A 13,054-nucleotide genomic window follows, 5' to 3' on the forward strand; every position below is an offset into this window, starting at 1 on the left:
GCACTGAAATCACAGGAGCCAGGTGGGCGGAGCAGGGGCCATGGGCTCTGTTCTGTACCCTGGCACCGGGTTAGCTGCAGGGCTGTCAGGGGGCCCCTGGCCGGGGGAGGGGGAGCAGTAAACGGGCCCCAGCAGCAGGTAACCCGCGGTGACGGGGGCCGGGAGTCCTGGCTCCCCATTGGTCTCTCTCCCCGGCGTTGCTGGCCGCAGGTAGCGGCCGGTCAATGGATCAGGCGTTTCCACGGGGCCGGTGCTGGAGGAGCCAGGCCACCTCCAGTAGGGTTCGGCGCCGGTTCCGGTCCCGCGCCGTGGGGCCTCCGAGGCGGGTCGTTCTCCGACCAGAGCGGGTAGGGCCGCGGCGGGTCTGTGGCTCAGTCACCAGGAGGGGTGGGAACAGGAAGTGCCCGGAACGCGAGAGCTGCGCCTTGCTTCCAGGCCGGCGGCGGTGCTCCCTGTGGCAGCCTCCCGCAACGTCACTTCCGTCCCGCCGCTCGGAGGCGCTTCCGGCACAGGGGGCGGGGCTGGGGTTGAACGGACGGAGGCGCGGCGCAGCGGCAAGGGCGTCCCCGAGCAGCATGGCCCTGAACGCGGCAGGTAGCGGCGGGGCGGGGTTGTGCGGGGACAGGAAGGGGGCAGGGCGGCAGTAGCTGAGCCGGGGGGCGAAGAGTCGACGGGGCAGCCTTGGAAGAGGGAGGATGGGCTCGGCTCGGTGGGGGGCTGGGGAAGGGAGCCCTGTCCGTCTGTCTGTCCGTCTGTGGGGACGGGCTGGGCTGTGCTGCGCTGCCCGGGGTCTGATCCTGGCGGGAGCCGGCAGCCCCCCCCTCCCCCGCCCCGAGCAGTGCCAGAGCTGCCCGCACCTGGCAGTAGAGGGGCGGGGCCCACACAGAGCCCATTTAACGGCTTCAGCCCAGCTCAACCTCTCGTGGGGGGCGGTGGCAGCATCCTTCCTAGACGGGCACCGCTGGCATCACTGCGAGGTGGGGTGAGGGGTCCCTGTATAAACATCTCCTGCGCCCCATCCCAGAGGTGGCTGCATCTCAGGGCCCGGCACTGGGGCCCTGCTCTGTCCGCTTGCAAGGTCTGCTCTGACCCTCCATGGCTCTGCCAAATTCCCATCTCCCCCCTGCAGGCAACGATGATGGGATCTGGGAGCCACCTTCAGAGGCAGAGCGGAAGGTGATCCAGGCACGGAGGGAGCGGCAGGATAAGATCAGCAGAGTGATGGGCGACTACATGCTCAAGGGATACCGCATGCTGGGAGAGTGCTGCGAGGAGTGTGGGGTATGACCCGGGGCCTGCGTGGGGAGCCCAACAGAGAGCACTGTACTCCATGCACGAGCAGAGGGCAGTGTGGGGCCCCCACTTATCCATCACTATTCCTGCAAAGAGTGTCCTTGGCCAACTCCATCTCTTCTAGCCTGGGCTGGTGCCCGAGTGTGCTGGGGTGGTGGGAGCAGTCTGGGGCCAGCCATGTCCTATGGGTCTGATTGGGGGGGAGATACCAGTCTGCATGAGCCCATGGGTCTGACTGTGGGGGGGAAGGGAGGGATACTTGGCTAAATGGGCCTCAGTCATTCTGGGGTGGGAGCTTCCATCATCCTGTGGTGAGGCGGAGAGTTCCCTTCATCTGTGGGCATGGGATCCTCCCTTTCTTATGTGGACTAATTCAATACATCCAACCTACTTCATTTAACACCATCACCACCACCCACCAGGGAAGAATAGGCTGCAAGGGAAACTGCTCCACCACCAAGACCATGCAGTCTAGTCCCTCCCAAGCAACGGGTTTCTCAGCCCCCTGGAAAACAATTCCTGGCCTCGCCCCCTTCTTTTCCACCCCCTTTTTTTGCTCCCTGTCCCTCATCAGAGGCCTGGGGTGATTCTCATCTGCCCCTGAGTTAGAGCTGGGGAGCAGCTCTGGTGTTGCTACTCTCCCCACCCTGCAGCTACCCGCTCTTTCATTGCTCTGCCCTGAAGCCCCACACGGGCTCTCTCTCCCTTACAGACCATTTTGCTCCAAGACAAGCAGAAGAAACTTTACTGTGTGGCCTGCCAGGAGCTCAACTCTGACATCGACAAGGACAACCCGGGTATGGCCCTTCCCAGCATCGCACTGCCGGCCAGGGAAGTAGTGGGGGGACTGGCTGACTCAGGGGCCTTTTCCCCTCTAGAGGCACCAGCTCTGATCTAGTGCTGGGCACGGCATAGAACGCATCTGAGATCTGGGCTTCCTCAGGCTGGGCACTGCACACGCCCACCATGAGAGGTGGTCCCTGCCTCCAAGAGCTCACAGTCTGAACAGACACAGGATGGGGGAGAAACAGGCACCAAGAGGGGATGGGATTTGCCCAAGGTCAGTGGCAGCGCTGAGAACAGAACCCAGGAGTCCTCGCTCTCCAGGCAGTGCTCCATCGCCTGCACTCCCGGAGTTCAGCTGTGGGGCTGTGGCTGCGCCCCACATTGCACACTGCTGACCCTGGAGGCAGTTCTGGGACGTGCAGCACTGACCCCATCTGTTCTCTCTCTGTTCCCCTCTCTCCAGCGCTGAACGCCCAGGCTGCCCTGTCCCAGGTCCGTGAGCACCAGCTGGCCTCCACCACGGAGGAAACCACACCACTTGGCTACCTCCCGGCTGCCCACCAGCAGCCCCCTGTGCCACGCCCAGAACACTGTGAGGGGGCGGCCTCAGGACTCCGAGCTGCCGCCACTGCGGCCACCATGCCCCAGGTCCTGCCTGCCCCAACGCCTACCCTGCCTGCCAACCCTGTGGCTGCAGCAGAGGACGCCATCCTCCAGAAGCTGGGCTGGGCCAGCCAGGAGCTCAAGCGCAGCCCTTCCATTGAGCTGAGCCTCCAGCTGTGCAGCCTCATCCGCTCCTGCGCAGAGTCCCTGAAATGCCTCAAGGAGCTGACCCCGCAGTGAGTCGCCCACGCCGACCTTGGCCTCCTCACCGGGCAGTGGCCAGGCCCCAGAATGCCCACTGCACCTGGCACAGCCATGCCCCCCAGAGACTCTGTTCTGCCAGCCCCCTTTGGCTGGGCAAAGATCCGATTCTTTGTCTGTAGCTTCCGATAAAAACTGCAAAATCTTGTGCGAGACTCAATCTGATAATTTAGGGTCGGGGTGACCCAAAGAGTCAGATCCACGTGGATGCCAGGCTGGATTGGACCTGGAGGGGGGTACGCCAGCGTGGATGGGCCTTGGGTCTGATCTGGGGCAGGAGGAAGAGGTATTGGATGGGAGGAGCAGATGGGGCCAGCCCGGTTCTCTTTTGTTCCATTGCTTCTTGGTCTCACCCAGGCCGCTGTAGCAGGGGCCGTGGAGCAGGCATCTGCCAGGCCTGTTGTGATATTGAGACAACAGTTGTGCAGTCCGCTGGGCTGGGCTTCCTGCCTGCCATGCCCTATCCATCCCCCAATGGAGCTCATGGCCATCTGGATGCTGCCGGGGTGGCGCATAGGCAGTACCTCGGGCTAGGCCTGAGGCTGGGGCTACAGCTGGGGGCAGAGCCAGGGCCATGTTGGAGGGAGGGCCGGAAGCAGATTCGCACTGGGGACAGAGTGGGGCTAGGTGGTGGTCCCCCCCATCCCGCCAGTGGCTGCTGGCTTGGGCTCTGCTGCCCCCCTCCCCCTGAATGTTTCTCTGTGCCCCCCTAGGGGGCGCACCACACTGTGGGGAGCTCTCTGCTAGCTAGGGAGTGGGAGGGGACCTCAGTGGGGCACTCTCCCCTCAGTCAGGGATCACAACTATCCCACTGGAGTTTCACCAACAGTCGCAACATGCACCCCCAACCCCCTCAATTCTTCCTTGCAGTGAAACCCTCCTTCACTTCCTGCTGGTGATTTTAAGCAATGCGTGAAAAGGCCACACCTCAGTACTGGGTGAGGGACCCCTGTGTAAACATCCTTTCCAACCCACCCCAGAATCAGCCACATCTCAACAACAGGCAAAGGGGATTTCAGGTCAGGCCATTGTCATGCCCAGTGTGTAACACCCAGACCATACACCTTGACCTGGGGCCTGAGATGCGGGCATTGGAACTGACTAGGGGCTGACTCTGGAATTAGCCAGCCCAACTTTAAAGTAAAATGTGAACACCCAGCTGGTTAAATGAGCTTTTACTCTGCCCTTTGTGATTCTTTAATGCAGCGTGAGTCCCAGACTGGTTACTAAGGTGAGCCAACAGCTTCATTTTGAATTGTGTGACCCACCGTTGCATATATGCACCCTCTCCCCCAGCCCCACAAACCTCAGCCCAGCCCAGCGTTGAGATGGATTGGAGAGTGAGTCAGCCCCACACCCGCAGAACGCCCGCACTGCTGGGCCTCCCTCACCCCGTGGCAGAGTGGTGCACTCTTCAAAGGGCGTCCCCCATCCGCTATGAATAAAACTGTGTCCAGATTTGTCTCAGTACCAGAGAGGGGACAAACGGACTGCTTGCTGCGAAACCAGACGAGTGGTCTCCCTGCCCTGCAGCGGAGGCTCCTGTATCACAGGGCCAGGCCCTGCTCTGCTCCAGCCGTTGCAACCTAGTGCACAAGATCACCCTCAGGTTTGGTCAAGTGCTGCCTGGACCCTGACCAAGAGTGGGTGGCCCTGTCGGGGCTGAGCACTGTACAGACCCCCACTGAGAGTGGAGGCCCCCCTCTTGGGCTGGGCACTGTACAGACAATGAGACTGTCCTGCCCCACAAGAGGTTATGGTCGAAACAGCCGAAGAAAGGATTATATGTGACACATCGGAAACAGACCAAGAGGCAAAGGGCCTTGACCAAGATCTTGCTGACAGTCAGTGCCAGAGCCACGGATGGAACCCAGGAGTCCTGACCCACATCATGCCCCCTCCTCTCACTCCCTAGTCCCTTTCCAGAGCTAAGAATAGAACCCGGGAGTCCTGGATCTCAGTTGGAAATAATTTGTTTTACCTGATTTTGGTGGGGTGGGGGAGGACTAGAGCCTGGGTGCTGGGAGAGCAGGCTGGGTTGGGCCCAAGAGTCTGGGCTGGGGCATGAGGAATCGGCTTGTACCCCATAGTGGGAGGGTAGTGGGACGTGTCCCATCCACCCCCTCCCCCCGCCCTGCCGCTAGCTGAGGCGGCTGTTTTTCTCTAGCTAAGCAGCTTTCCCCACCCCACTCCCCAGGCGTCTGGCCAGAGGATTAGCATCCCGGGCCTGGCTAGCCTTCCCTGGGAGTGGGCCCCACCGCAGCCCTGGAAAGAGCCTATTGGTGGACGTAGGGAGGAGTCAGATCACAAAGCCCCCACCCCCGGGGGGGCCAGGGTCCTGTTTGCCCTTGGAAGAGAAGGAAGCGTTTCCCTGTGCCCCAGCTGCTGTTGCCCCTTTAAGTGCAGCCGGCCTGCCCCTTTTGTGAGGGAGGGGGGGATCTGGAAGGGGCCAGGTGGGGTGTGGTAGCAGCAGGCAGAGCAAACAAAGGGAGACGGGCACAGCGAGAGCCGGCTCTGGGGGGCACGGATGAGGGAGCCCATCAGCTGTTGTCAGGCTGCCACTCCCCCTCTGTCTGTCTGTCCGTCTCTCTCTCTATTTGAAGTGCTGCAGAGGAGTGGAGATCCGAGCTCCCTGAGCCGCTGGGGAGCGTGGCTTGTTGCCAGCATCTGCACTCTTTCGCTAAAGAAGTCTTTTTCTAGCCCTCCATCCGCCACCGAACCCCCCCATCCCCCACCCCTCCAGCTTCGCAGACGGGGGGTGGGTTCGGAGGCCGGGATCCGGTGGAACAAAGAAAGGAGGAAAAGGCACCAGATGGAAAAATAGAAAGGAAAAAAGAGGGAGCCGGGAAGCGGAGCCGGGAGCATGGATGGCAGCGGGCGCCTGCATCACAGGGGAAGGGGCAGGCAGCTTACAAATGAGATGCCCTGAGATCCTGGGTTAGCCAAGGGTGTTGGGCAGGGGCACGGAATGATCTGGCCGGCCCTTTCCTAGCCCCCAAGAGTGGGGAAGTGAAGCCAGCATCAGCCCCCTGCCCTGAGCTGCTAGATTAGCCTTATTCTGCACTAACCAGGGCGCTGCAGAGAGGAGAATCGGCCCGTTGGAAAGCTGCAGGGGCACAGCGACATTCCTGAGGGCATTGGCGTCTGGGACAGTTGTGTTGGGGCACATTTAGTTTGGTTCTGGCTGACTCCCATAGACACTGTTTGGGGGGAGCCTAGTAAAAAAGTCTTACCCACCGCGGAGAATTAGGTTTTTGGACAGGGAAAGAGAGAGAGATTCCTGAATAACCCAGCGTGGCCCAGACTCACCTCTGTGCGATAGGCTGGACTTGTCTCGCTAAGATCTCTTTCTCCTTTTCTCTTCTTTTTCCTTTAAGGTTTTTCTTTCTCTCTATTTTTCCTTTCATTTCCTCTGTTTTTCATTCATTGTTCTTTCTCTATTTTCCCCTCTCACACTTTCTTTCTTTCTTTCTTTTTCTTTCTCCCATCTGTCAATGATGAACGGTCTCCAGCCACCCCAGGACTGCCTGGGGGGCAACGTCTGCTCCATCGAGGGGCTCCCCCCACTACCTAAGGGCCTCAGCGGGATCCTCAACTCCAGTGGCGGCTCGTGGCGTGAGATTGAGAAAGTGTACAGCAAGAAGACACAGATCCAGGACGACCTGAGCAAGTCACGGGCGGCCTCTGAGAAGCTGCTGCGGAGCAAACCGGCCAACCTGGACTCGGCACTGGCCATGCTGCGCAAGGAGATGGTAACCACGCCACTGCTCCCCCATGGCCTAGCCTCCCCCGCGCGGCACAGCTCCCTTTGTCCCCTGCCTCCAATGCTCCCCTTAGCTGGGGTGGGCATGCCAGGGTCCCTGGGGCAGCACGCAGTGTGTACACACACGTGTGTGTATGTGGGGGGACGGGACTCTTGGTTTAAGGCTTGACTTCCACAGCTCAGGACCTTCGCCGGGCTGGGGCAGTTTGCCGTGTTGCCGGCTCTCAAGGTGTCACTGCGAGTCGTGCCATTTTCAGTGTTGCTCTCAAAGCCCTGGGCAGGGAAATGTGGGACAGTCTCAGCTCTCCTTGATTAGCCCTTGTCCACACCCCAAAGCTGGCCCACTCTAACGGCTCCGGGCTAGTTACAGTACTGCAACCCTTGCTAGTGCGGGTGCAGCTATCACCGGATAAAGTTGCTTGTCCCAGGATAGCTATTCCTGATTGGGAAGGGGAAAAACGAAACCAGGTTAAGGCCCTTTTATCCCAGTATAACTGCAGCCACACTAGGTATTGTCCTCATACAGCTGTCTGGGTGTAAAGTCACCCCACCCAACTGATGCAGTTGCATCCTGACAAACACCAGGTGTAGAGCAGGGTTTGAAAACAACACAACCAGCTAGTGTCTAGCTCGCCTTTCCAGGGGGAAAACAACAATGTGGCCACGCGATGACCTTCCCCACATCCCTGTCTCCAAGGCATCAGGCATAGAAACAGGACCTCCCGATTATTTATTTGGGGGAGGGGGTGTCTGGCTTACAATTTTTCAACTGTTTGGGGTTGGCACGACTGATTATGTGATTGGCACCTGGGTAAAAGTGTCTTTGGTTGTGTTTGTGTCGGTGCGCATGTGTAACTTTGTGTTGGTGTCTCTGTGTGTGTAGGTGGAGTGGAGTTTATACAACAACTTGTGCATCACACGTGTGTGGATATTGTTTAGTGTGTGTGCTGGTGTGTGTATTGTAAATACCTAGCATGTAGGGGAGGGAGGTGCACACAGGTGCATGTTTATGTCCGTGTGTGTGTGTAGCATTGTGTTGGGTCTGGGCACAAATGCGTGTGTTTCTATGTAAATGTCCATGTTGTGTATAGAGTGTGTGTGTGTTGTGTACATATGGGTGACATTCTCTGGCCTGTGCTAGCCAGGCGGTCGGGCCAGATGACCTAATGGTCCCTTTTGATCTTGAAATCTCTACATCTATGTGTAATTATTATTAGTAGTAATATGAGGTAGAAATGAAGTTGTGAGGGGCCTAAAGGGGGTTGCCCCACTGAAGACAAGTTGAGGGAGGCCAGGCTATATTGGTATGGACATGTCCAATGGAGACCGAGAGGTATGTTGGTAGGACAGCCCTTGCAATGATTGCGGATAGAAGATAACCCAGGAGAAGGCCAAAGACTAGGTCCATCATAATGGCTATTAGCCAAGATGATCGGGGATGCAACCCCATTTTCTGGGTGTCCCTAACCCTCTGACTGCCAGATGCTGGGGTTGGAGGACAGGGGGTGGATAACTTGATGATTACCTGTTCTGTTCATTCCCTCTGAAGCTCCTGGCACCAACCACTGTGGGAAGACAGGACACTGGGCTAGATGGACCATTGGTCTGACCCAGCGTGGCCGTTCCTGTGTTCTTGTTATGTTCCTATGCCATAGACCAGATATAAGCAGAACTTAGAGGGATCAGTTTGCACAACAGCCAGACGTATGATCATGGGGTTTGGAAGGAGAAGGTTATAAAGTTCACCACGCTGAATAGGGAAGTGCAAAAAAAAGAGGAAGAGAGGTAGCATCTAGGAGTCCTCATCATGGAGCAAGCCCCCTTACCCCTGCTGGGCCCTGTACAAACACAGACCAAAGCGTGTGCACGCCCACACAGCCATGCTTGTGTGAATGTGCACAGTGTTCATAGAATAAGCAGGTGTGGTGATAACTGTACGTGCAGTGACACACCTTAAATGTGCACACACACAGAACAGGTCTCATTTCCCCCAGCAGGGGGCAGCAGAGCCAGCCAAGCTGTTGGTGGGGTGGAATAGCAGGAGGCTGCAGGCTGTGGGTCGGGGTTGAGGGGCACCAGGGAGCCATGAGGGGGAACGGACCCAACTATGACAGACCTTCCCGGTCCCTGTCCCCCCAGGTGGGCCTGCGCCAGCTGGACATGTCCCTGCTGTGCCAGCTGTGGTCGCTGTACGAGTCCGTTCAGGAGTACAAGGGGCTGTTCCAGGACATGTCGTCCTCCCTGCACTCCGAGGGCTCCTACGCCGCTGAGAACGGCTTCTCGGACGAGGACGAAGACTTTGAGGTGGAGCCGCCGGGCCCCGATGTGCGTAAGGAGCCACCACTGCTGGGCCGGCTCAGCCTGCCTCAGCCCCAGAACTCCCGGGACCAATGGCTGCAGGACTCCTTCCACATCACCCTCTGAGCCCCGCCGGCCGCCAGGGCCTCACCCCCCGTTTGGACATAGCAGCGTGGGTAGCCGGGAGCTCCCCCCTGCAACGCCCGCTGCCGGGAGAGGCCAGGCTGGAGTAGCCGGGAGCTCCCCCCACAGCCAGCTCCTGCCCCGCTCCCCACAGCGCCCCCTGCTGGGACAGGCTGGGGCAGGAGTAGCCGGGAGCTCCCCCCACAGGCTGCGCTCCTGCCCCCTGCAGGGAGTGGCTGGAGCAGTGCATTTTCCGGCATTGCTCTGGGTGGGCGGTTAGGATCGTGTTAGCAGTTTTTAGTGCCTCTGCCACCAGCCAAAAACGGCCACTTTTAAGATATTTAAAAAATACAATTTAAAACCATTTGACGTGTAGGGGAACCTTTCCCCCGCCCCCGGGGAACCATCCCCCCCAACCCCTCCTAAAGCAGGAGAGGTGAAATGTAATATATACAGTGTGTTGGGGCTCAAATCCCAATGGAGCCGTGGAATAAAGCCTCAGAAACTGACTCAGTCATGGATTATTCCAATTCGTAGGACCGGGAGTCCGGGCTTGGGAACATAACCACAGCCGTTTTGTTGGATCCGCTGGAAATCTAGTATCGCTCCCCCGCCCTCGCTGGCCCCACAGGGTAACTGGCACGAGCAAAGGGTTACCAGCTCCCCGCTCCAATTTCCAGCTGGGCCCATTGGAGAGTGTGGGAGGGGTGGGGGGATGGAGAACAGATCCCAGCAAGAGGGTGGCATGTGGAGTGCAGGCAAAGGGGGGTGCAGGAAGGGGTCCTGGCAGTGGGGGAGTGAGCAGCATTGGGAGGTGCAAGCCAAGGGGGAAGTGGCAGTGGTCTTGGGAGTGCAGGGCAAAGGGGGGTCGTGGAGGGGTCCTAGCAGTGGGGGCAGGGGGTGGCATAGGGAGAGCAGCCCTAGAGGAGGGGTCCCAGCAGAACCGGGGGGGGAGGGGAATTAGGAGACAGACTCCAAACCATGGTTGCATCTTTGTTTTTCACAGTATGATTTTTGGGGCTGATCTTGTGGTGTTTGAGTGTTCAGGGCTGGTGGCCGTGCCTACAGCCGGCCCATGACCAAATGGCGCCCCAGGCGAGGAGTGTCTTCACAGAAACCCCACCCCCAAGTTCAGGTTTTGAATATCTTACCTTTTATTGCATTTCTAGCCCATTTCACGCCTTTGATGCACAGTTTGCATGATTTATTCCTGTCATATAAGATGATAAATTTGCACGCTAGGATCCAGGAGGTTAGTGGAAAACGGATCCACATACAGAATGCCTGAAACATTTGACTTCAAGCATTCTGTTTTCCCTTTTGTCACTAACACCAAAAATAACCCCCCAAGTCCCGAGGCACCCCAGGCAATCACCTGCCCCTCAATCCGACCCTGACTCCATGTATCCCTCAGAGAACCCAGCCGTTGCTCCTGCCCCGCCCATCTGGGGACAGGATGGGCAGTCAGAGAGGGTTGAACCTGGGGGGCTCTGTGCGAATTGTTCCTGGCCCCCCTCCAAGAGCTGACATTTCCTGCAGGAATGACTCACAGCCAGCAGGGGGAGTGGTAGGTCTGAATTTCGGCCCCCAGGGAAATGGGCGCATGGTTCCACCCCTCCCACCAGGCCCAGTCTGTGTCAGGTTCTCCCCCTGCCCCCTGCCAGCCAATCGATGGGGCAGTGGGGTCCCTGAGTCCTCAGTCCTACCCTGTGTCCAGCTCCTGTTTCCCGGCCAGATGGAGTCAGCAGGATCCCCACACACAATGGCCTTGCCGGCCCCGCTTCCTCCTATTCTCACCCAGCAGCTCTGACAGGAAGCCCCCTGCAGGCCTGCCGGGGGAGGAGAGGTGGGGGCAACACTGTGGGCCTGCTGCCCTTAGCACTTCCCCATCCCACTCCAGGGACTGGGGCCTCACAGCATGTCCTGGGCCTGGCTTAATACAACCTACCCTGCCCTTCTCCAGCTGCGGGGCAGATGCCTGGGCTAAAATGATACCAACTCTCCAGCTCTGGGAGCATGGTGAGGTCGAGTGGCTGGGCAGGGAGCCAGGACTCCCGGGTTCTCTCTCTGGCTCCAGGGTAGGGAAGTGGGGGTGTAGGTGGTCAGAAGGAGGCCTGGAAACCAGGACTCCTAGGTTCTGTTCCCACCTCTGGGCACATGGGGGGGCCAAGATCTCTGGGCTCTCCTCCCATTTTGCTTAATTTTTTTGTCCCAAGTGAGCCCAGAGACTTCCACAGGTTCCAGGACTCCCAGGGCTGAGTGCGCTTGGGGCACACATGCACAGCAAATACATCTGCTCTCTGCCCTGCCTCTTGTGCCCCCGGCGTTCGCCAGTGCATGCTGTAGCTGCCCATCTCTGCCCTGCTCTCAGCCTCCAGTTTGTGCCTCTACACGGAGGTGAAGGGGCAGCAGGTTGGGAATGGACTGCGAGTTTTTTCCAAGCTGACAGCCCATGCTCCCCCCCCCCGCATCCTCCCCTCCCAGCCGGGGCGGGCGTGGCTAGAGGAGCCCAGCCCTGAGATAGGAGTGCTCAGCGTCTGGCAAGAGAAACCAGCCACTGACTGTGGAAAAAGTCCTGGTGGGTTTGGGAACACAAACTTCCCCAGGCTGTGGCTGGACCTGAGGGGCACTGGCAGACCTGTGCGAGGGGAGCCCAGGGCTGGGCTTGCAGAGGGCTATAGGTCGAGACTGAGGGGCACTGGCAGAGCTGGGAGAGGCCCACAGCTGGGATAGCAGGGGGCTGCGAGTCAGGAGTGAGGACCAAGAAGTGACACCCTGGCGTAGCTGCAGATTCTGCTGAGTTAACAGGGTGGGGCTGGTGATTCACCCGCTGACTCAGTGGCAGCTTGTGTTGTGGGGGGAGGGAACACAGAGGGTCACAGGGTTGTTCCCCCCACCCCCACTTTGGAATGGTCACCACAACCCCTGTGGGTCGGAGGTGAGAAAAGGGCTCATCCCAGACCTGCGTTTGGAGCATGGCAGGAGGCCAGGCCTGTGGCTCACTGACGAGCAACATGTGACGAGTGTGCGGTTGCACGAGGGACCGTGAGCTCACCATCTTCATCTGTGTCCGTCCAGATGTCCTGACACATGCACACAAGTGATAGGCAGATGTGCGGCCGCAGGCTTGTGCACCCACCTGTGGCCTGTGACCATGCATGGGTGGCCACAGGGGAGCCATGGGAGTGGGGGTGGCTTGTCTGTGTGTGACCCTGCTGGGCAGGGATCCTCGTGCCAATGTCTGTGCTGGCGTGTGCGCTTTTGCAGGAGGCTCTGTGTGGCAGGGGGCCCCTGCCCGGAGCTGGGGGGAGCTTGCTGCTCTCTGGACCTGGCAGGCCGTTTCTAAATTTGGGGTGGTGAATATTCCGTCCTGGAGCGCAGGAGATGCAGATGCCAGCACCCAGCTCGGCTTACTGGGTATTTATACCCGCTGAGCCCGCGGGCAGCTATGTGATTCAGTGGGGGAGGTGCAGAAGGCTTGGGTTGGGGAAGTTGCAGGGGGAAGGGTCTGTCTCCAGTCTGGTCTTAGTTGTGTAACCCCCCCACCACTGTGATCCCCTCCCCTGCAGCTGCTGTGTCGCCTCCCCCTGCCCAGGATTGAGATAACCCAGTTCCTCAGGGAAGTAAGGACCAGGTGGGGATGGTAGATGTTTGGGGGGAGGTGTCCAGAGGTGGGGGATGGGGATGCAATAGGAGTCTTTCAATTGACCTCAGCTCTATTTACCTCTTGTCCCGCCCCTGCAAAAACTGCATCCCCCCAAATGTGAATCTCTTGGTGTAGGGGGGAGCTGCTGTCCATCTCCCAGACTGCCCCCTCTGCACCTTCCCCATGCCACTCTCCCCCGCTACCCCGACTCTTCCATCTCCACCTAGTTCCCCCCACTCATCCCCACCCCCTCCATGCATCCCCTCTCCCCCTTTTATTTA

General features: G+C 59.0%; 2 protein-coding genes across 5 annotated transcripts; both read left to right on the plus strand.

Moving 5' to 3' along the window:
• Positions 1-3,747, plus strand: ZNRD2 (zinc ribbon domain containing 2). 3 transcript variants are annotated; one of them, XM_067543902.1, is made up of 4 exons: positions 1-22; positions 1,130-1,281; positions 2,006-2,090; positions 2,543-3,747. In XM_067543902.1, exons 2-4 carry the CDS (start codon positions 1,222-1,224, stop codon positions 2,920-2,922), a joined length of 525 nt encoding a protein of 174 aa, XP_067400003.1. In that variant the 5' UTR covers positions 1-22; positions 1,130-1,221; the 3' UTR covers positions 2,923-3,747. The 3 variants fall into 3 exon arrangements, with proteins under 3 accessions (XP_067400003.1, XP_067400002.1, XP_067400004.1); XM_067543901.1 differs by lacking the exon at positions 1-22 and adding an exon at positions 452-594; XM_067543903.1 differs by lacking the exon at positions 1-22 and adding an exon at positions 966-982.
• Positions 3,748-5,421: 1,674 nt separating this feature from the next.
• On the plus strand, positions 5,422-9,636 carry FAM89B (family with sequence similarity 89 member B). Of its 2 annotated transcripts, XM_067544427.1 has the most exons (3): positions 5,422-5,701; positions 6,456-6,695; positions 8,846-9,636. In XM_067544427.1, the coding sequence occupies exons 1-3, from the start codon at positions 5,471-5,473 to the stop codon at positions 9,128-9,130; spliced, it is 756 nt and encodes a 251-aa protein (XP_067400528.1). In that variant the 5' UTR covers positions 5,422-5,470; the 3' UTR covers positions 9,131-9,636. The 2 variants fall into 2 exon arrangements, with proteins under 2 accessions (XP_067400528.1, XP_067400529.1); XM_067544428.1 differs by having other exon boundaries at positions 5,565-6,695.
• Positions 9,637-13,054: the final 3,418 nt, after the last annotated feature.

The sequence above is a fragment of the Emydura macquarii genome, unplaced genomic scaffold, assembly GCF_026122565.2.
Source record: "Emydura macquarii macquarii isolate MOO-44397 ecotype Brisbane River unplaced genomic scaffold, CSIRO-AGI_Emac_v2 contig_968, whole genome shotgun sequence".
NCBI classification, from domain to species: Eukaryota; Metazoa; Chordata; order Testudines; family Chelidae; genus Emydura; species Emydura macquarii.